Source organism: Meles meles, chromosome 2 (assembly GCF_922984935.1).
Source record: "Meles meles chromosome 2, mMelMel3.1 paternal haplotype, whole genome shotgun sequence".
In the NCBI taxonomy this organism is placed as follows: domain Eukaryota; kingdom Metazoa; phylum Chordata; class Mammalia; order Carnivora; family Mustelidae; genus Meles; species Meles meles.
Genome location: NC_060067.1, coordinates 98,019,161 through 98,043,603, shown reverse-complemented (window position 1 = coordinate 98,043,603; position 24,443 = coordinate 98,019,161). Strand labels below are relative to the sequence as shown.

The window sequence follows — 24,443 nt, the reverse complement described above, 5'->3', positions numbered from 1 at the left end:
TAATATATAACTTGAATAGATGGTACAAAATGTTAATCTTTATCCTGCCATTGAGTAGTTTAAAATCTATTTAGAAGATATGAAAAGAGAAAGCAAATATCAAATGAGGAAGGATAGGACGAATAATAAAACACTATATAAATAAAGTTTTAGAGGAAAGTTAATGGGGAGAATAAAATTTAATCAGTAATAGTCTGTAACAAAGGCTTGATGTTTATCATAAATGACTTCATAAAAATCTCTGCATTTGCTGTGCTCATCTCCGTGGGAAACAACTTCTTTCAAAAATCTGTAATATGGTTTCAGGGACAGTATGTATGTTTTTGAAAGCCATTTTCAATTATTTTTTTATAAAGCTGGGGGGAACATTTCCAAAGTGTTAAAAATTGAAAAGAATTATAAGTAAATCAAAATGTTTGCTGTACTGTGGCATGATCATGAATAATGGAAAACTGTAGATACGTTGTGGAATTCAGAACATCTATATCATTGTAAAACAAGCCATTTTGACGGATGTGTTTCTGATGAAGTTTTTTTTTTTCCATTTTATTTATTTTTTCAGCGTAACAGTATTCATTCTTTTTGCACAACACCCAGTGCTCCATGCAAAACGTGCCCTCCCCATTACCCACCACCTGTTCCCCCAACCTCCCACCCCTGACCCTTCAAAACCCTCAGGTTGCCCCAACCTCCCACCCCTGACCCTTCAAAACCCTCAGGTTGTTTTTCAGAGTCCATAGTCTCTTATGGTTCGCCTCCCCTCCCCAATGTCCATAGCCCGCTCCCCCTCTCCCAATCTGATGAAGTTTAAGTGCTGAAAGGATGGCCAGTTGTTTGCTGTAAATGATCATGAAAATGATAATGTCTGTCAGCTGAGGGTATGCCTCTTAGTTTAAACAATCATGAGAATAGTTTCTACCTGTTGTGCTGGTAAAGAGATCATTAACAGATTTGGTGTTCCATGCGACTAGAAAGACAGAGGGGGGAGGAAATCAAAGGACTCAAAGGCATTTACCGAGTAATGCAAAAATTCTCAATGCAGAGACATTTCACACAGCAGGAACTTAAGTCCATGTGTAGAACAGGCTGCTCACATGGTGAAAAACAAAACAACACCGCCCCCTCCCCTGCTCGGTCTCAGTTCACCCCCCTCACTCCATTGACATGCATAGCTGGCCTGGTAGGTGTAAAAATAGACTGGCAGAGCCTGAATTGGAAATGGTCACTGAATGCAGCCTGCAGTTGCTGGGGTTTTGAGTTCTCTCTGCCACCAGCAAGCCAGCCAGCAGATGGGGAGAACTGGTGAGGGGCGTGTAGGGGAACTGTGCAGAGGAGCCAAGGGTCGTCCGGATGCATTGTCCACAGTAGCGTCCCCCTGGGAGCCCTGGACAGACCACAGAGGGCAAGCACAGGCCCAGTGACAGCAGGAACTGTAGAGCTGAGATGGGTAATGCAGCTCTCTGCCCGTCCTGTCATGCGGATAAGAGCGTAAGAGCACAAGGACACATGCAGGAATTGGATAAAACCCCAGACTACTATGGCTGTAACAGCGAGGACACCAGAGAACTTGGGGTCTGGGTAAGTTCTAAGCCACACACGAGGAGGGGGAGGATGGTGGCATAAGGATCGACTGTGGACCTCATTGGTCCACCTCCAAACTTCCTGGAAGGAAGGCGACAGAGTAAAACTGAGGTGATCCAACTACCTGGCTGTCTCTGGTTCGGTGGCACGCTGTTGTGTCCCCTTCGTGGGCCATGTGGCGCCCCGTGTCCGTGCCTCCGGAGTTCGGCTTTAGCTATGAACTGACATTTGGAAATAAGCGGCGATGCTGTCATTTTCATTTGAGATTTTGTGCAAAGCCAAACATATATTTGATTACAGAGTGACTTAGAGCAATATTACTCCGATTCACTTACATTCAGGCTGTCACATTCTTCGGCCTATTTATATATTCATGTATAGTTCATTTTCCATTAGGTCACAGGGCATTTTTTAAGCAGATGCTAACTTGGAATCCCAGTTGCAGCCCATAAAGGCATTTTCCTTCCAATATCTGACTAACTTCAGTGAAAAGGCCTTTGAATGCCACTCTAATGATGATACTAATGTTTTGTGCAGAGGCTTAAGTTGAGCAATCAAATGTCGAAGCTGCTTTCAGATTGTAATAATTCATAGTCACGATATGTTCCTTAGAATGGTTACAAAGGCCTATTGTGATTTTTAGCTGGCAGGGCCAACAATCTCTATCTGAAATATTTTGATTTTCAAATTTGCTGGAGAGTAAAGTTTATCTTTGATCTGTCAGACCCAGTAATTTGACTTTATCGCAAGTTATTTAATTCGGAGTGAAACCATGAGACTAGGATTATGGAGGATTTCTGAGTAAAAGAGACAGAGGAGTTGTACTCCTCCTCAGGACGTGATACCTGATATTTCCCGGGGTGAGAAGAACAAGTAGGTGAGGAGTCTGTGGTGCTCTTTGGCTGTTACTTTGATCTGGAAGAATCTCATAATTTCCTAGCATTGAAATTCTGTCAGACCCCAGGGAAACTGAAACAGAAACTAAGAACTTATCAATAAAAACAACATGCAGAGGCCGTGTTTGCAGTTAGCAGAAGTGAAAAGAAAGTCTGTCAGCACTATAGTGAAAAAGAAGACAGTGCTTCCAGGATTGGGAGTGAAAGTCACCACAGGCAGGAGAATAAACAGAAAGGTGGGGAGGCGGGCAGTCCCACGGGGAGGGGAGGACACCTGCCTTCACAATCACACAGCTGAGGTTTCTCCTTCTGGGTTGTGGGTTAAATTACCCACATCCACCAGGAAAGTTACTCCGGATCGCTAAGCCGTGCTTCTAGTGCAATTTCTGAACTGAGGTGGGAAAAGAAAGGTAAACTTTTTTTGGGTAACTTTTTAGTGACTCAACGTTTGCTTAGTTGTAGTGTGTAAATATAGTCCCTAAGAAGTAACTGTCTTGTTTAAAAGGTAGTTTCTATGAATATTTTTTTTTATTAATTTAGAATTTAAACCATTCTTTCAAATGTTAGTTAATAATTCTTTCCATATTTTTAAGTTATATGAGTGTATTCCATTTTCTCACCCTTTAAACATCATTAAGAAAAATGTAATGCCTGAAAATAAAGGTGCTTTAAAAATTAAATATAGGTAAACAAGTGACAACATGCTTCTGAGGTCCAAGGGCTGGAATGAGAGATTCACTCAAAACTTCAGAGTTCAGAAAAGAGTTCAACATGTTTTCAAATAAATAATCACCAGCAACATCATTCTTTCATTATAATCCTTCTATTTCTATTAATGTCGATACTGGTCCTGAAAAATGTGAGTTGATTTAAAAAATAAATTAAAATCTGATTTCTCTGACTTAAAGAACATAATCTGCTGATCATTGAGTAAACTTTTCTGTCAATGACTTTATAGATGGGAGCATATAATGCTTGCTATAACTTGGAAAGTTATGGTAGAGGTGGAAATGCACCTGTTGTCTTCCTTCCCAAGTGATAGTCTACTCGGAAATTTCTCCACTTTGTGAGGCCATAATAATAATATTATAATAACAATAATAATAATTCTTAATACAGAGGATGGCTTAAGCTAAATATGCGGTTCTGTCTGGCTGAAGTTTTCCAAACTTAGGAAACTCTATCATCTTTCTTTCTTTCTTTCTTTTTTTAAATATTTTATCTATTTGACAGAGAGAAATCACAACTAGGCAGACAGGCAGGCAGAGAGAGAGGAGGAAGCAGGCTCCCCGCGGAGCAGAGAGCCCGATGTGGGGCTCGATCCCAGGACCCCGGGATCATGAGCTGAGCCGAAGGCAGAGGCTTTAACCCACTGAGCCACCCAGGCGCCCCTCTATCATCTTTCTTTGCTGCTAAATGGGTACTATAAGACTGAAGTCACTCCTTCCCTAATCATCTAGATAGATATGCTCCTTAGTCAATTTCCATCATTCATGCTTGTCACAATTAATGGTAAACAGTTGTTAAGAGCTTTAGAACGTATTAACTTTTATTTTTATAATATTCTTTTTTGGTGAAGGAAGACAGAAACAGAGGTACTTGGCACCTTTTTCATAGAAATAAACTTAGAAATGTTTTAGATAGTTTATTATGTCATTAGGCCAAATATTTCAAATTAATAAATTCTCTAATTTTTTTCATAATCAGAACAAAACTTATGGAAAAATATAAATTTTTGAGGTATTAAAACTGGTGGGTTTTATATAAATCAATACTTCATTCTTTTCTTTAAATTTTACTTAGAATTTTGAATATTTTGACATTTGTATAGATGAGTATAGCAATGAGGAATAAATCAGTTATCAGGAATTGTGTTGGAAGTCAGAAACCAAAAATAATTTCTTCTTGAACCGTACTATTGTATGTCCGTAATTGCAATTCCACTTAAAAGTTTATGGATTTTTTAATATTTCTTTTTATAAAAAAGAAAAAGAAAATCAGACCAGAATAATTTCCAGATATATTACGTAGCAAACACAAAAATTATACCAAAAAAATAGAAAACTAAATATTATTTTGGCATTATGATAACTTTTATTAAAAAATGTGAAAAAGATGAACAGCTAATATTCCAAACATTTTTAAAGTTCTATAACTGGACAAATAATATGTTTTTTTCCTAATGTATATACAAATTAATGTTTAAATTCCAGAGGCCAGGTCAGCTAAATTTTTCTGGAAAGAACTGTAGGGAGTGAACGTTATAGACGTTGCAAGCTACCTGGTCTCTGTGGCAGTGGCTTCTCTGGGCCTCTGGGTCTCTGGGCAGGAACTTCTCTGTAGAGAGAAAGCAGCCGTGGACAATCGGGAAACAAATAGGTCTGGCTGTATTCACACAATTACTTAATTTTTCTATTATTATTCAATTGCTAACTTTTCAGTTACTAAATATTAATGTAGTCATAATTTTTTTATTTGTAAAGATACAAATTAAAATAATCATAAGTTACCATTCTGTTAACAAAGATATAAAATGTAATAATATGAAGTTTTGGAAGATTGTGTTGAGACTGAGCAACATTCCTGAATATGCTATAAATTTTTCTAACTATTTGAAAAGCAATTTGGAAATACATTTCAAACTAGTTACAATTTCTGGTTTTCACTTTTCTAGTGCAGCAAGGACTCTAGTAGCAGGGAGGTATTTGTGTGGAGATAAAAGTGTAGGCAAAACTTCTGGGCAGATTCCTATTCCCAACTGCAGGTGGACTGGACTCCAGTTCATTTGTTGTGAGTATTCCCAGTGCCTGTGAGCATCCCTCCTTTCACTCAAACTTCAGGGACGAGAGAATTCTACCTCCAGAGACCTTTTTCCAAATGCACTGGGAAAATATCTGCCTTCCTAATGAAGATGTTAGGCTTCTGAGCATGTGCTAAGGGTTTCTTCTGAAATGCTGTTGCCTCTTACATTAATCCTGAAAGGACTTAAAAATCTGTTATTATCACAGTTAGATTGTTTTGTTTTTCAGTTTAAAAATTTTTGTAAATTTGAATATAATTGACACACAATGTTATGTTAGTTTTGGGTGTACAACATAGTGATTCAACTCTGTGTTATGTTATGCTTTCCACAAGTATATGCATACCATCTGTCACATACAAAACTATTACAGTACCATTGACTATATTCCCTGTGTTGTACCCTTTATTCCCATTACTTTTTCATTTCACAACTGGCAACCTGTATCTCCTATTCTCCTTCACCCGTTTTTCTCGTCTTTCCATCCCCCCCTCTCATCTGGCAACCATCAGCTTGTTCTCTGTATTTATAGCTCTGATTCTGTTTTTCATTTAGTCTTTTGTTCTGTTTTTTAGATTCCACATGTAAGTGAAATCATATGGCATTTGCCTTTCTTATTCTGATTTACTTCACTTAGCAGAATACTCTCTAGGTCCATCCATGTTGTTATGGATGGCAAGAGCTCATCCTTTTTTATGGCTGTGTAATATTCCATAGTGTGTTTTTGTGTGTGTGTGTGTGTGTATCCCATTATATATTATATAATTATATATCTCACATCTTCTTTATTCGTTCATCTACAAATGGATCCTTGGGTTGTTTTCATATATTGACTATTGTAAATAATGCTGTGATAAACACATGAATACCTTTTTGAATTACTTTTTGAATTAGTGTTTTCATTTTCTTTGGGTATTATTTTTAGTAGCTTTTTATAACCGCTCTAAGGAAGCTTTCTTCATGTAGTTTTGATATTAACTCTAAGAAGAGCCAAGACTATAATGAAATCTATTCTGACAAAACATTTCAAAAAAATATGAGATGATATAGAGCATGGTTTTGTAATTTTTGGATGATTTCTTTAAAGATTGATGTTGAAAGAAGATAAGACATGGTTCTATCCTCTAGGAACTTCCTAGTCAAGTTTTAGAGATAGAACTTGCCCACATGTAGTCAATTAACTCTAAAGGCCAGTAGGCAATTATGTGACAATGCAAGTGGAGAAATGAGTACCTATAAGACGCTGAAGAAGGGGAGAACCAGTGCAGGCCAATGTTTGGGGAATGCCTCATGGACAGTGCTGATATTCAGCCACTATGGATCGGAACAGCTGTACTTGTTTACACCTTGAAATGCTTCCAATAAAGACTAATTAAACCATTGCTTCTATGGGTCCACCAAGCTGTGCCTTCTACTGAGGCTACCTGGAACTTATTTCCAGGATTCCCCAGTCCACTCCATCCCCCAAATGAGCAAACAAAGGAATGGTGCCTGGACCAGCAAGGGCCTCCAGGACCACCTTCCTCTAGGGCTAGAGCCAGCATCCACTGAGATTGGTTCATGCCTAAGCTGTACCAGTTAAGTATTTGGAATATCCCTTCTGCTAATGGAGAAGTTAGGAGTCTGTAGTAGATCTTGGAAGCAGAGTACAATCTTGGTTCCTGTTGAGAAGAAAGCATACTCAGGGGCACCTGGGTGGCTCAGTGGTTAAGCAGCTACCTTCGGCTCAGGTCATGATCCCAGAGTCTTGGGATCGAGCCCTGTGTGAGGCTCCCTGCTCAATGGGGAGCCTGCTTCTCTTTCTTCCTCTGCTGTTCCCCCTGCTTGTGCTTTCTCTCTCTCTCTCTCTCTGTCAAGTAAATAAATAAATAACATCTTTAAAAAAAGAGAGAAGAAAAGAAAGTATACTCAGTAAGCATATTTGGAGCATCCACTAAAAGCCGAGTACTGGGTCCACCAAGATGAGTAAGACACATAATCTTGGTTTAAGAAATGTAATCTAAGATGGACAAAACAGGAGTCCCAATATTGCTATGACGTGGTGAGAAAGCGCTGGGCATTCTGGAATACCTAAGGGTGACAACTCAATTAGAGGGTCTCAGAAAAGTCAAATCTTAAACATTGGGCAGATCCCAAACTCAGCATTGCAGTCAATAGTAATGCTGGAATGATAGAGAAGCCGCGTGTAAACCCCCACAGCTTTGACACACCTAGTTTCTATTGAACATGTGTGGAACTCATGAAATTTGGATAGTAAGCATGGGATCAAATTATCAAGAGCTCCACGAGCCAAGCTTTAGAATTTGGATTCTATTCTAGGGAACGATCACTGATTGAAATCTGCTTTAGAAAAAGTGATTAGATGGTGGTTTGCATACTAGAAGCTCCACTCTTTTTGCAGTGCCTAACAGAGTACCTGGCACCTCATAGATTCTTAATAAATGTTTATGGAAAATATGAATAAATTAATGACTAGGAAATCACCAAGTTAGCAGATCTAGTTGTGGGCATTTTCCAGCTGCAGGTGACAAGCCTCCAGATGAAACCAGAGACTGTGAAAGTTGAACAGTGATAGAGGCACCAAAAAAAGACTTTTCTAAAAACATTTAAAGAACTTGGTGACTAAGAAGTTTTCGTTACAACCTTCTGTTCAAAAAAAGAATGTACCTTTACTTCAAATGCATACACATTACTGCCATGAAATAGTAATTGTAAGGAACATATTTTCTATATAAAAAGTATATATTTTTCTAAATTATTATGCATTCTTTATATCAAATCATACAAAAAATGCAAGTTTGAGATTCACTGAAAGATGACCTTGTGGTAAGAGGAATCGTTTTAAACAATAGCTAATATAGTATTTCCATTATATTTTTCTTATAATGAGGCTCATCCAAACCAAACATAATTCCTTAATTGAACCATGTAATAATTTTTAATAGTCTTTCTTCTGCTATATTTAATAAGAGTAGTCCCGCTGTAGATAGTGACCTTTTCAAGGTCACATGTATGATGGAGGGAGACTACTCCAGGGAGAGAGCTGTCTTTTCAACCATATTTTGCTTCCTTCCCACACAGACATCTGCCGTATTTCTTACCCACTTTCAATTGCTGTTTTAGATTTAATGCCCCTTTAGTGGGTGAAACTTAAAATTTATTATGCCACAAGAAATATCTACTGGTTTACTGATTCCTTCACTTTCATTTGAAAGTTCTCCTTGAAATTGGGGGCATATTAGATCACATTTGACTGTCAGAAGTTTAAGTGTTTGACTTTTCAAAACTTGCATTCATATCATATTTGTGTGGGCTTTTGTGACTATAATAAAATACTTTTGTGCCTTTCTTTATATTTGCTTATGAGAAGTAAAAATACTAAAATGATCATTTGAAGTGTAATCATTTCAGTAGTGTCTCTGAGCTAATGAGTTGTATCTAAAAGCTATGCAAAAGTCAGGTATTTAAACAGTAGAGACTTTGAATTGAAATGTTTTTGATGAATTATAAATGTTGCTGACATTTTAAATTTTGAGATTTTTTGGGTACTCTCTATCTACCTTAATTATCAATGAGTTACAAAAGGGAGCTTTGAAGTATAATCTTATGTCATACCTGATACGCTAACATTTTCTATAGTCTGGTTAACAACTTTATTAAATAAACATAACATGTACTTAAAATTAAATTTCTAAGATTGATAATTTGCCTAAATAAGAATTCTCAGTTTATCAAGGATAAGTTCAAGAAATTGAATCTCCAGGCAGAAATAATATATTAAAAATAGAGTTGGGGCACCTGGGTGGCTCAGTGGCTTAAGCCTCTGCCTTCGGCCCAGGTCATGATCTCTGGGTCCTGGGATCGAGTCCTGTATCGGGCTCTCTGCTCAGGGGGGAGCCTGCTTCCCTCTCTCTCTCGGCCTGCCTCTCTGCCTACTTGTGATCTGTCTCTCTGTCAGATAAATAAATCAAATCTTAAAAAAAAATAGAGTTGAAGTCTCTTTAGATTTACTACTTTAGTATTGTATCTTTCTAGGTTGTTGACTTTCTAAAGGAAATTAGAAAGCATCTACTAAGACCTCTAGTAAAACAGAAGTGCACATGGTTAAGCGTCTGCCTTCTACTTAGGTCATGATCCCAGGGTCCTGGGTTCGAGCCCCACAACCTAGCTCCCTGCTCAGCAGGGCATCTGCTTCTCTCTCTCCCTTTGGCCCCCCCACCCCCAATGCTTGTATGTGCGTATGCATGCTCTTTCTCTCTCTCAAATTAAAATAGGTAAAATCTTGGGGCACCTGGGTGGCTCAGTGGTTTAAGCCGCTGCCTTCAGCTCAGGTCATGATCTCAGGGTCCTGGGATCGAGTCCCACATTGGGCTCTCTGCTCGGCAGGGAGCCTGCTTCCCTCTCACTCTCTCTGCCTGCCTCTCTGCCTACTTATGATCTCTCTCTGTCAAATAAATAAATAAAATCTTAAAAAAAAAAAGAAAGAAAATAGGTAAAATCTTTAAAAAACAAAACAAAACAAAACAGAAGTACACAAGTTAATTGTGACAAGTTAATTTCTGGAGATCATTGGTTGCCACATACAGCTTTTTTCCTCCCAGATTTATAAAAGGAAAATGGCAATTTTCAGAAATAACAGGCATTCAAAAAATTTCTACCCGTAAGGTGTATGTTTACAAACTTGGCCATATATCTGTAGTATATAATAATTTTTAAAATGGTTTATCATATTCAGCTTCTTATGCATTGCTACTTCAAACAATTTGACCGACTAAATGATTGATGATGACATAAGGGATAAGGCGTATTTGGGTTGTGTAATAAATAAACAGAATGAAAGGTCTAGTTAATCCTTTATGTCAGCACCTCCCAAAGTGTATTCTGTGAACCACTCACATCAGAAGAATCATCTGGGGCGTTTTAAAGTGATGTAGATTGCTGAGCCCCACTCCAGACCTCCAGAATTAGAATCTCTGAGGTGGGAGCCAAGAATATCTGTTTAACAAGATTAAGCATGATCTCTAAGTAACCCTTGAGTGCACTAAAGTATGATAACTACTGCTTTATGTTCTGAGAGATTGCTTTTCCTGAAGAAACAGGGCTGAATATGTACCATCAGTGCAAAAGGTCAACAAGAGTATAAAAGCCCTTCACATTTTATTAAGATTCTTCTAATCCAGGTTAATTCAACTGACAGCCAAAATTCTATTTAGTGGCAGTTACAGAAACCAAGACCACACAGGATACATGGGAATGGAGTCGGCTCTGCTGGCAAATGTCTCACAAACTTGTCTATACGTCTGTAATACATGATATTGTATGAACTCCTGCAGTTCTGCTGTATGGTTTTAAAAGGAAGAAAGTCTTGCATTGCACAGCAATAGAATTTAATTTATATTTATTTATTTATTTTTAAGGTTTTATTTATTTGGCAGAGGGAGAGATAGTGAAAGAGGGAACATAAGCAGGGGGAGTGGGAGAGGGAGAAGCAGGCTTCACCGCAGAGTAGGGAGCCTGATTCGGGACTTGATCCCAGGCCTCTGGGATCATGACCTGAGCTGAAGGCAGACCCTTAACCAAGTGAGCCACCAAGGCGTCCTGCAGTGGAATTTTAAATGATAGCTCAGTGGTTTGAGCCGCTGCCTTGGGCTCGGGTCGTGATCTCAGGGTCCTGGGATCGCGTCGGGCTCTCTGCTCGGCGGGGAGCCTGCTTCCCTCTCACTCTCTCTGCCTGCCTCTCTGCCTACTTGTGATCTCTCTGTGTCAAATAAATAAATAAGAAATCTTAAAAAAAATTAAAAAAAAAGATAGCACTTTGAGTACATTTAAGCTCCACTTCTAAAAGCTAGTAATTACTCTACATTTATATAGAATCCTTTTATTCATTTTTTAACCTTGTAAACTCCTGTCAGAAATCTAGACACTGAGGTTCTATAAGACTCTGTTGTGCAAATGTGTCCAATTTTTGTTTTAAATCATAATTTGATTCCACTCTTGAGCAGCCAGATTGAATAGCACGATTGTTCCACATGATCTGATTCTCTCCTGGGATCGACATCTAGTACAATATCCTCGTTGAATTCCACACTTACACCTAAAAAGTCATGTAGCACATGACAGATGATTAACAAAGTTCTTCTGGTCTCATTAAAATTTCTTAGTACATCAACTAATGTGAAGTGTCAAATAGTCATTCCATAGATTTTCAACTTTTAAAATTATATATGCATCTAAAATATCTGTAAAATTAAGTATTTAATCAGTCTCTTTCAAGAAAGTAAATAATGAATCTTATTGTCTACATGCTCTTTCTTCCTTTCCTTCTTTCTTTCCTTCTTTCTTCCTCTTTCTCCCTTCCTTCCTCCTCTCTCTATTATTATATAATATAAAAATACAGACTGAAATCAATCTTTTCTTTGGTGCTAATTAATATATACTCACCAATTAATTTTTTGAAGAATTAAGCAACCATCCAGATGGACATGTTAACTTCCATTCCTGTTTAAAATGTGACCAACATAGGGGCACCTGCGTGGTACAGTCGGTTAAGCATCCAACTCTTCATTTCGGCTCAGGTCGTGATCTGGGGAACATGAGATTGAACTCCATATCAGACTCTGCACTCAGTGTGGAGTCTGCTAAAGTTTCTCTCTCCTTCTCCCTTTGCCCCGCCTGCCCCCCCGCCACTGCTCTGCATGTCCTCACTCATGCCCACTCTTTCAAATAAATAAATCTTTAAAAAAAAGTGTGACCTCTATGGTTACAGCTACATGTCAGAGTCTAGTCATGGACAATTTCAGCCAAGTTATTGATCCTGGGTTGCTTTCTGGCCCATACCTAACCTCTTGATCCAGCATTGGGAACAGACCTATTCAGGATCAAAAGTTGACTTAGATGTGGAAAATGACAGTAGAATGAATGAATGAATGAAAGGAATGTAGGAATATGGGGAGATTCTATATTAACTATTAATAATAATAGCTACCATGTATTTAGTCTTATTATTTGCCAGGTTCTGTAATGATGAGCTGCATACCAGTGAGCATAAATGTCATTTACTCCTGATGATAGCTTTGTGAGTCCAGTTTTAAAATTTCCTTTTGTTAAGTGTTTGCTACCTTAATACACCACTCTCCTTAGGGATTTTACATATATTACCTTATTTAATCCACATGACTCTGTGCATTTTATAGACCAGAAAACTGAAATTTGAGTTTAGTAACTTGCTCAGGGCCAGATAGCTCATGGTGAGTGGTAAAACCAGGATTGAAAAGTAGACCTAAACTCACTCTGTTGTGCTGGTTTTTCAAGGAAGGAAAAATGTTAAAAAGGAGATGTTAAAGGAAGTTAAAAGTGGGTTCAAAGATTTTCAGCAACTGGAAAAAATTGCCCACTTGGAAAATTTCAAGTAAGATTATAACTTATGCATAATACCAAAATAAATTAGGTAATAAAAGTTAAATGGAAAAAAAAGTAATTTTTTAAAGATAGGAGAAAATGAAGAGAAGTATTTCATTGATTTCAGTACTGGAAAGCACAAAAGCAATGGAATAAAAATTAAAAGTGAGGTTAATACTTTTTAATTTATAAAATTTAAAACAACTTTTTTTAAAAAAAAATATTTTGCTTATTTGACAGAGAGAAATCACAACTAGGCAGAGAGGCAGGCAGAGAGATTGGAGGAAGCAGGCTCCCTGCGGAGCAGAGAGCCCGATGTGGGGCTCAATCCCAGGACCCTGAGTTCATGACCTGAGCTGAAGGCAGAGGCTTTAACCCACTGAGCCACCCAGGCACCCCTAAAATTTAAAACTTCTGAAAGTCAAAAGATACATTAAGAAAATCACAAACTCAGAAAAACTTGCAACAAATAAGACACACTGTTAACTTGTCATTATAAAGTTTTTAAAAGTCAGAAAGACATTTAAAACTGTAAGAGGACCTAAAGGTGAACAAACAAGTCAAGGAAGACAGAAAATGTAATAGGCACTAAGTGTATAATTAAGTTTTCAAATTCTTCAAAAATAGAAAAGATAAGTCAAAACTGTAATGACACACATACCAGTCGAGCAAAGCCACTCTGAGTGTGTTATGTTGACATAGGCTCTTCCGCTGTCAGGTATGACTGTATCTTTTCATTCAGGCTCTCTCAAGGACAGTTGTGCAGTATTACCATATGTACCAAGAATTGGCGTCTTTGAAATGATTATTCCACCTTTAGGAATTTAAACAACGGACATCATCCAAACAGGCACAAAGACTGACATATAAACCTCTTACCATAGTCTTCTTGACAATAATGAAAATCAAAGGTACTAGTTATACAAATGATTAGGAGAAGCTAAAACCAATTATAATCTACCTGTAAACTATTGTATGAGATTTAGAATATCTTCTTTTTTAAAAAGATTTTATTTATTTATTTGACAGACAGAAATCACGAGTAGGCAGAGAGGCAGGCAGAGAGAGAAGGAAGCAGGCTCCCCACCGAGCAGAGAGCACGATGGGCAACTCGATCCCAGGACTCTGGGATCGTGACCTGAGCTGAAGGCAGAGGCTTTACCCACTGAGCCATCCAGGTGCCCCTAGATTTAGAATATCTTTTAAAAGTTTTGAATGATGTAGGCAATACTTACTTGGTAATGTTTTAAAAGTAGAAGATAGAGTAATACTATCCCGACTTCGCAAAACATCATCTATACACACGATTATAGTGTATATGTAGAAAAATTCTAGAAGAAAGTACATCAAAATATGCACTGTTAAGTTTGAATAATGGGATTATGGCTGCTGGCTGCTTTTTTTCAAAGTTTATTTTTCCAATGTTCTAACTATGAGAATATGTATTTTATATTCATCCCCCTACTTTGTTTAAGGGAAGAGAGATTATAAATTCAAAAAAGGTAGTAAAGAACATAGGAAGTTCTATGATTTTAGACAAATACTTTTATGGTATATATATTTAATTTTTAGGTTTTTTAACAAATTATTATTTTATTTGATATCCTACTGTTATTTAGCTTCCCATCAATCTGGAGGAACTGACTTTTTTTTTTTTTTTATAGCACAAACGTAAGAAATATGTTTTTTTTTTTCATTTTATTTATTTTTTCAGCGTAACAGTATTCATTCTTTTTGCACAACACCCAGTGCTCCATGCAAAACATGCCCTCCCCATTACCCACCACCTGTTCCCCCAACCTCCCACCCCTGATCCTCCTAAACCCTCAGGTTGTTTCTCAGAGTCCACAGTCTCTTATGGTTCGCCTCCCCTCCCCAATGTCCATAGCCCGCTCCCCCTCTCCCAATCCCACCTCCCCCCAGCAACCCCCAGTTTGTTTTGTGAGATTAAGAGTCATTTATGGTTTGTCTCCCTCCCAATCCCATCTTGTTTCATTTATTCTTCTCCTATCCCCCTACCCCCCCATGTTGCTTCTCCATGTCCTCATATGAGGACATGGAGGAACTGACTTTTTACGGAAACATTTTTACTAGTTAATTTTTACAGGGAAAATAAAATTTACTATATTAACCTCTCTTATAGGTGTAATCAACATTTAAACAGCAGGTGTGGTGATTAATTAAGAACAGCTGAGAGAGGTTTCATCCCTGTTGGAAGCAGTCCAGGTTTAAATCCCACTCAGGGAAATATGTCAGTATGAGCTAGTGAAAGTCTGCATGCTGCTTTAAAAACAGAGGAACAAATGTTGTCTTTGAAGCTCACCATGCTGTGGAGCTTGAAAAAACTTCCTTTGTATGGTAATAGTGATCACTGTGATAGAGACATTGCTGTAGATTCACTCGTCAAATACGCAGTAATATTTTGAAATAGTATAACAGTGCCCTTTAAAGTCACGACTCTTGGGTACTTGGGTGGCTCAGTCATTGAGCATTTGCCTTTGGCTCAGGTCGTGATCCCAGAGTGCTGGGATCAGGCTCCCTGCTCAGCGCAGAGCCTGCTTCTCCCTCTCCCACACCCCCTGCTGGTGTTCCCTCTGTAGCTTACGTGTGCACGCTCTTTCTCTGTCAGATAAATAAAAAAAATCTTAAAAAAAAAAAAAGTCACGACTCTGGGTTGGCAATGTTAAAGAAAAGAAATCTTGGTATTCTAGTGGAGTCAGCACCTTATGGTTCCAATTTTGGGCCCTGCACCTAGCACAGGACAGGGAACTGTGCAGTAAGAGAGATCAGAACATGATCACTGGGCCAGGAATGCTGCTGCAGTAACTTTTCCCCAAAACAGAAAGCCACAGGTAATCCTGTAAGTCAGTCAACAGTGAAAAGTGAACAGCCAAACCGTAGTCGGGGACGGGGGGTAGAGAGACAGTAATGCTTGGTGGTTATGATTCTGGCCTCCGGAGTGAGACTGGGGTCGAGTCTCAGCTCTGGCATTTATTACCAAAAGTCCATGGACAAGTGGCTTCAATGCAGTGAGCCTCAGTTTCCTTAGTTGGGTGGTTTATGAGACCCAACAAGACTATAAATGTGTTTGGCATACAGTACAAGTAACCATTAATATTATAGTGGAAAGCATGAGAAAGAAATACAAAAGGCACGAAGTACTGTCCATTCCTTTAACGGGTTTGCAGTCTGGTTGAGGAGCAGAGTATAATGCACACAGAAGCAAACTGCACATTGTTGCATCTCTCACAAGTGGACAATTTAGAAGTGAGTCCAGGTGTCATGTAGAATCTTAACATGGTGTGTGTCCGTCCCTATTCTGCAGGAGATGCTCATAAATTTCAATAAAGAAATCATTAAAATGACATAAATATACATGAATCAGGTAAAAATGTTGAAGAATTGACTCACTTGTTTGTAATGCTTTTCGACAATTATCTTAAAAAAAACACAGGGAAAACAAAGTAAACCCAGTCACAACATATATGATCAAGTATCTTACTTGAAATCATAACCAGAGAGAAAGATTTTAGGTCAGGCTAGATCTTCGTAGTAAGTGCTAAATTAATAGTTACATTTAAGAGAAGATGTTATCAGTAGAAGAAACTCAGTTACTAAAATGCCCCACAATTTTTATATGTGGGAAAAATAAACCAAATAGAAACGGAGCTTCTCCAGCTGTAGAGGATTGTATCCTGTAGTGATGCCACAAGAGTTGAATATATACCCCAGTTCTCATCATGCTTCATGTTAGGTGCTGGGTTCCTCTTTCAAATGTTGCTAATCAGAAATGGCCCAATGTAAACATCTTTTAAATGAAATTCTCAATATCTCTTATTTTCACAAGTCTTGTCCTTTAATTAGGGAGACAAAAGTAGCCTGCCACTTGGTTCTCGGTCAAGGACCAGTAACATCGTATTTATGGTGTTGATATTTACGAAGAGTTTTGACATTTCATCTAAGTTAATTTTGTTGGATGAACAAGATCTTTTTGGCTAAGGTTAATGCCAGCTTTGCAAAAGTTAGTTCTAATGATGTCTTTTTATATATCCAAAAGTAACCTTATTCTCCTTTAGAAATTTTCTAAATTTAATTTTTGAGCAACTAAAGCTAGAATAACTTGTGTTTATCTTACCTGTTATCAGATTTGTATAAGCTTTGTATACACCATAATACTTCCCAAGGTTTCATTAAACATAGTCATCTTTATTGGCTAATATATTTTTGGCATTGAGCTAGCCTTTGGAAATTCTAAGAATTACAAGACATGGTTTCTGCCTTCAAGTACAATTATAGTTTTTTTCTGAAGATGGGATATATGATTCTCCACACACACACATGCACACATACAAACACGCACACATACCACATACACATATACATACATATATGGCAATTTAATATTATATGTTATACCACAGGTAGATATTTATATAAGAATGTAGAAGTGGAATTAAATATGTAGATTTCCTATGACCAAAATTGGGTATATTTTATATGTGTAATAATTCTAAGAGAAAACAACTTCTCTGTATCTTGGTCAGAATAATTCCAACAAACCAGTGATCTTTTTTTTTTTTATTTAGAAAGTTAATTATTCTTACAGTAAATATTGAGGTTTTTGAAAGATATTACTGTATGTTGTTATGCATTCAGAAATACTGAGTTGTCGGCAGTTCTCTTCTCTGGATAATTCAGACAATAATAAAAGCTTACATAGTGCTTTACATAAAGTCTTTTTTTCCCCCCAGAGGAGAAAAAATTAGACTTTCTTATTTCTAAAAAGACAGAATGCTATTGGTTCTCTGTTGTCAGTAACATTAAGATAGTGGTTCCTTTTAAAAAAAAAAATTCTTTGCTAATGTTATTGTTGTCAGAGTAAGAGAATGTTGAGCCCCAGAGCCTATGTAATCAAGTCCGTTGCTGAGGACAGTAGTTTTGTCATGACTTCAGCCAAAACCCAGTAATGATACAGATGGAAGCCATCCTTACTCATCACTCTTCGTTCATTTACCCTTAGGAAGAGTTTAGCATTATTTGGTTTTATGGTGGATATCTGATAAATTATAAAGGAGACCTCAAAGAAATTTAGTCTTAGGGAATTAATTTTGGATAAATTAATATAACAAATATAAATTTTGCTAATCAAGATTTGAAACCAAGTTTTAAAATTTAGTAAATCTGCACAAGTATTTACTTGATACAGCAAAATTTCCACTAGTTAGTTCATATTGACCAATGCTGCTTCAGGCCCCTCTTTGGTCAAGTTAACTTTGTGGAACTTCTTCCTTTCTTTTGTTTCATTTCCACAAATGTTTATTGAGCTGCTCTTTGTTGGGCACTGTGTGGTTTAAGTCTTGGGCTCCCTCTACCCTGGAAGGCCAGGCTAGTTAGGAAATACGTAAATAGGAAAGCTGGGGGCCCTGGTGAATGATTGAATCCTATTTTGGGACCCCAGAGTAAAACTTAAGGGAAGTGGGTAGGTTGAGAAGTGTTCTAAGAAGCTATCCCGAGCCTCTGGGAAATAGGCCCATAGAGTCCACGTAATATAAATTCTTGTAAAGTCAAATAATAAACAACTAGTAGAGAATTCTTTCTCATTAAAGCTGGCTTAGGCCTGATTTTTCTTTTAAAAGGGTCTTGGGCATCTGAACCAAAGCTTAGTTCTATCAGATGAATTAACCCAAGTTTTGTTTTTAGTTATGTTTAAATTAGGAGTTTCCTTTTCAAAATTCTGTTTAGAGTTGATGCCAATGCTCTTATACCAACAGATCAAGAATTTGTTTTGAAAGCTGCTTCCGAAGAAGTACAGATATTCTTTGAAATTCAGTAATAACTAGAGGAGTTTTTATTGACTGATTTCCAACAGAGGGATTTTGTAGTATAAGCTGGAATGTTTAGGAAAAAAAAGAGTGGTGCAAGCTACAAATACTTGATTTGTTAATCTTTTTCCACTATTGTGTGTTATGCACTGTAATTAATCAAACAAACACATTTCTCTTCTAAGACAGTTTTTCATCCTATGTTTCATGTTTCAGTGTAAAATTACATAAGCTCTATACCTTGCACAGAGTTAGAATTGAATAGCTCAAACCATTCTTGACAATTGCAGTTCATAGCACGGAGGTAAATTTAGAATGTTACAGCAGGTCACATCCATTAAGGATAAAGCAATACCTCTGTTGTATCCCAGTCTTATGGGGAAATGTCAGCTGCATGATACCAGTATTCTGAGCTCATTAGAAAGCTCCTGTACAGAAGTCTATTTTAGTCTCACTGAGATATATATATACACATATACATATACACATATATATATACTTATATGCATGTATCTATGTATATATCTGTATCCATACATATATATGTATCTATGTGTGTATACACTGCTGTATACATATATACTGCAATTTCTAGTTTATTAACACTTCCTGGATTTTCATGCAAGAGGTTGATAGGCCAACACCGTTCACCTCCTGGGGCAATACAAAGGGCTGCCTTAGTTGTAGGAGTTTTATGGACAGAGAAGTGGTAAAGAGTAAAGCAAAATCCGGTATCACTACAAAAAACCAGGGCCATCCCAACAGATACATGAAAAAGTGCTCCACATCACTTGGCATCAGGGAAATACAAATCAAAACCACAATGAGATATCACCTCACACCAGTCAGAATGGCTAAAATTCACAAGTCAGGAAATGAGAGATGCTGGCGAGGATGCAGAGAAAGGGGAACCCTCCTCCACTGTTGGTGGGAATGCAAGCTGGTCCAACCACTCTGGAAAACAGCATGGAGGTTCCTCAAAATGTTGAAAATAGAACTACCCTATGACCTAGCAATTGCACTACTGGGTATTTACCCTAAAGATACAAACGTAGTGATCCGAAGGGGCACGTGCACCCGAATGTTTATAGCAGCAATGTCTACAGTAGCCAAACTATGGAAAGAACCTAGATGTCCATCAACAGATGAAGGGATAAAGAAGATGTGGTATATATACACAATGGAATACTATGCAGGCATCAAAAGAAATTAAATCTTGCCATTTGCGACAACATGGATGGAACTAGAGGGTATCATGCTTAGTGAAATAAGTCAATCGGAGAAAGACAACTATCATATGATCTCCCTGATATGAAGACGTGGAGATGCAACATGGGGAGTTAGGGGGGTAGGAGAAGAATAAATGAAACAAGATGGGATTGGGAGGGAGACAAACCATAAGTGACTCTTAATTGCACAAAACAAACTGGGGGTTGCTGGGGGGAGGGGGGGTTGGGAGAGGGGGAGGGGGGTTATGGACATTGGGGAGGGTATGTGCTATGGTGAGCGCTGTGAAGTGTGTAAACCTGGTGATTCACAGACCTGTACCCCTGGGGATAAAAATACATTATATGTTAATAAAAAATAAGAAATAAAAAAATATATATATAAAATAAAATTTTAAAAAAGCAAACAAACCAGTGCCATCTTCCAGAGGTTACTCTCTGGCTTAGTTCTTTAGTTCAGACTCTCCTGGACTTTTTTTTTTTAAGATTTTATTTATTTATTTGACAGAGATCACAAGTAGGCAGAGAAGCAGGCAGAGAGAAAGTGGGGGAAGTAGGCTCCCTGCTGAGAGCCCAATGCGGGGCTCGATCCTAGGACCCTGAGATCATGACCTGAGCTGAAGGCAGAGGGTTTAACCCACTGAGCCACCCAGGCACCCCTGGACTTTTTTGTTTGTTTGTTTTTTAAGATTTTATGTTTAAGTGATCTCTGCCAAACATGGGGCTCGAACTCAAAACCCTGGGATCATGAGTCACATATTCTTCTGACTGAACCACCTGGGTGCCCCTCTCCTGGACTTTTCAGTCTTGTATTTCCAAGATATAGTAGTAAACTATGTAGTGATAGCACTTCAAATTTAATCAGTGTTAAACCAAACTATTGTATTCTCTCCGATTTTGGGGTATTTTATCTCCCAAATTCCTGTTCTTGATTGGAAGTGTCACTTAATACCTGCCAAAGCTAGATGTCTCTACGTTTTCCTTAATTTCTTCTCTTCTATAAACCCTCAAGTTCTGTTTCCCCAAATTTTACAGCTTCTTTCCCCTATATGACAAATTGCGTCCTTTTCACATTGCTGTCCCTGGTAACCCTGTGTGTCAGGATTGCAATAGTATTCCAAATTGTCTCACAAACTCCATTCTCTTTCCCCTCTTAACTCATTTTAAAACAACATTCTGATCCTGGCTCCCCCCAGCCCCCCAACCTAAAAGGTAACAATCTTCTTATGGCATACAAGAACATTCATGGTCTGGCCACTGCCTGACTTTTAGAATTTTACTTGTTTCTTGTTTTCAAAATGTTGTTTGTAATTCACATGCACTGAATTACTTAGAGTTCTTCGCATACTATGTTCTTTTATGCTCCTATGACTTTGTGCATGCAAGTCCCCGTGCCTGCCGTGTTTCCCACCTGACTTGTTACCAGGAAATTTATCAAATAGTATATTATCATTCCTATTCTATGTCTGTATATGTTTATTAGCAAACATACTAGTTTGTAATATGTTTGTAAACAAAACAAGCATTTATTGCTTGGACTCCTACCTCTAAATTGATCTCCCTGCATCCATTTTTGCCCACTTCTAATTTATGGACTGTACTGCAGCTAAAATATTTCTTTTAAAATCTTTTGAGAGGGTGGATCATATTTATTCTACATTCAATCCCTTACATCTAACACAGTGCCTAGAACACAGTAGGTATTTCAAAAATATTTGATTCCTGACTAAATAATTTATTGTAAAGGACTGATTAAACTATTGTAATTATTTGTTATCAAAATAATTTGTGGTCTGACTAATTTGTTTACACTTTTTTCAAACTGAAGCTATGATTTTTCAGTGTGTACACATTTAGGTAGGTACAACCATAGACCCTGCTATAATTTAACCAAGGCCATTTAGTGAGTCTAACTTAAAAGTTATTTCCTTCAGGTGCCTGGGTGGCTCAGTTGGTTGGGTGACTGCCTTCGGCTCAAGTCATGATCTTGGGGTCTCAGGATTGAGTCCTGTGTCGGGTTCCCCACTCAGTGTGGAATCTGCTTCTCCCTCTTCCACTCCCTCTGCTTGTGCTCTCTCTCTGTGTCAAATAAATAAATAAAATCTTTTAAAGAAAGTTATTTCCTTCTTAAACAGTGCATATATTACAAAATCTTTAGATTTTTTTTTTAAAGATTTATTTGAGAGAGAGAGCACACACGCATGTGTGAGCACAGAGGTAGGGAAGCAGAGAGAGAGAGAGAATTCCAAGCAGACTCCTGGTGGAACACTGACCCTAACATGGGGCTCAGTCCCAGGACCCTGAGATTGTGACCTGAGTTGAAATCAAGAGTTAGCTGCTTAACCGACTGAGCCATGCAGATACACTACAGATTCTTTAGTTTTTTAAAATTTAATTTAAAAAAAGTTTGTGGACATTCTGCTGTCTACCACTGAACCAGTATGATGGGGGCCAGGAAATGGGTGTAAAAATGATTGTACATATTACATTTCACATAATGCTGACTGATTTGAATTGTAATTTTGCCTTCTAAAGTTCTTTGTTGGCACTCAGTGTCCACGTAGATCATCACAAACATGCAAAAGAGGCTGAAGCCATGCCCTTTTGGGTCCTACATACTTTAGAGAGTGGGGCAGATAAACAACTTCTCAGAAATTATATGCATGGTGGAAAGATGGGCCCTTGCCAACTTACAGATGACAGTGAACTTAATAGCAGTTTAAGGAAAGGGACTAGAGACATACAAATTATTTCTAATAAGCAACATAATTATCATGCTGAAATTCCTGACACCCAATAATTAGAAAGATTTTTCCAAAAGGAAAAAAAAAAAACAAACACCTCCAAGGGTGGCACAACAAGAATTCTTGGGTCTGTTATTCCTAGAAAATAAATATATTGTCTTGAGACAAGAAATTCTATTAGAAAGTAATGAATTCAAATTTCTGTGTTAAAATTGCAGGACTTATGTCATCAAAATAAAGGAAAATAAAAAATTTAAATTGGGTAACATGCATTTCCTCTAACTTGGTCTTTTTTAAAAAACAGTATAAACGATTTCAGAACTGCATTTAAACAAGTAGAGTCAGGTTGTCACAGTGTGGGGTTGTTAAGCTGTAATTAAGTGATCTCCCTAGAAAAAAATCAATCTGACTGACACTTACAGATGTACTCTAGGCTGCTATAAACAAAAAGCCCTTCTATGTTTCCATACTACTTAATGGGGCTACATGAAAATCAACTGTGTTAAGGATATATACCATGACAAGGAAAAAATGCAATTAAGATAGTGGTTATATTATAAAATAAGTCATTCTGAAGTTTTCAGTAAGAATGTACCTTTTTTTTTTTCACTCCTGAATAGTTCAATGCTAAAGAAGCAGTCTAGCTTTTAGTATGTGCCATCCGTGGGGGTGCGGTCCGCACTTCATCTGTGTCGTGTCACGAGGCTGTTTCTGTTTGAGTGATGACTGCTTCAGAACAGATGGTCTAAAGAATTATCAGACAAATGGGGATACAGATGCAGTGCCTACCTTGAAAGGGCGATAGTAAATTAATGCTGTAGGATGCCTGGATGATAAAAAATTGATGAAAGGTATTTTCACTTGGTTGGGTTTGTTTTTTTCATATCCTGACTGTTCTAAGAGGCTTCAGGGGAGACTAAAACCTAATTCAGGTCCATTTATCCTGATTTTTAAGTACAGCAGTGGGATGAACTCTAACATATCTTTCCCCCCCAAGGTCCTGTAAAATTTGAACATGCTGATTAGTCAGGGAATGAAAAGAGTTTTGTGTGGAGAAGATTCCTTAAAGAGTTTAATATTGTTACCCAGTCACATCAAAAGCTTTCTTTTTTTCCTCCTGATCTAAATGTTATTACAGTTGGTTATTATTCATTTATAAATCCTGCTCTTTTTAATAAAATCAGTGATGGTCCAAAAGGAAATTCCTTTGGAAATTTTGTGAACATTGCATAAAAGCTTGATAAGCTCTTCCATGTTTTGGCCCATATTCATTGGGGCATATTGAGTTTAATGTTGGCAGAACATTTTTACAGAGATGTCCAGCTAGTTGGAAATTAGAAAATAGATTTGGTCTGGGATACAAGTTATTTAATTTTTTCATTACTTTATACACAATTAATACTAGTTCGAGATCCCTGAACAATAACAGAGAACTGTTCAGGATTCAGTCGTATGTGGATGTAGTATATATTATTCAACTTCTATTGTGGATCTCTAAGTTTCCATTATTTTTATTGTTGGTATGTTAAATGCAGATTTCCATGTTACCTTAGCTATTGAAAATATTAGGGAATACTATGGAGAACCTATAATATTCGGTATAGGATTTGTGGACTTTGTTGCTTGCCTTTGCATCATCAGCATCTTGAATGGAAAAAAGCAGGACTTTGCAAATATACCAGCTCAAAGAGTGGCATATTAACTTTCATTCAGTAGTTTATTAGCTAAAGCAATCATTAAGGTTCTTACCTGACAGAGTCAGTGATGTCTGAAATCTGTCCGTGTAATTGACACCTCCCAAAGAGTTACCTTACCCCTTGAAAAAATCCGCAGCATTCAGTGGCACTGCTCTTCAAATTAAGTCTTTAAGATGAATCTCAAGTACTTAATCTGACATCTGAACTAAAGCTACAGCAAACTGTTTTCCCTATTGTTCTGATTTTCTTAGTAGAGATTTGTAAATTATCTGTGGCAAG

At 37.6% G+C, this 24,443-nt stretch overlaps 1 protein-coding gene across 50 annotated transcripts in view; it reads left to right on the top strand.

Annotated features, from left to right (window-relative positions):
- The window catches only part of ANK2 (ankyrin 2), a 337,670-nt gene that overhangs the window by 105,791 nt on the left and 207,436 nt on the right, over positions 1-24,443 (top strand). For 13 of the 50 annotated variants that reach the window (XM_045997623.1, XM_045997664.1, XM_045997617.1 and 10 more), the window contains exon 1: positions 1,131-1,578. The exons of 18 other annotated variants lie outside the window; for them this stretch is intronic. In XM_045997623.1, coding sequence (XP_045853579.1) covers positions 1,444-1,578 — 135 coding nt within the window. In that variant the 5' untranslated portion in view covers positions 1,131-1,443. Of the gene's footprint in view, positions 1-1,128; positions 1,579-24,443 lie in introns of those variants that run through there. 19 more of the 50 variants (XM_045997653.1, XM_045997666.1, XM_045997646.1 and 16 more) reach the window with 6 other exon arrangements.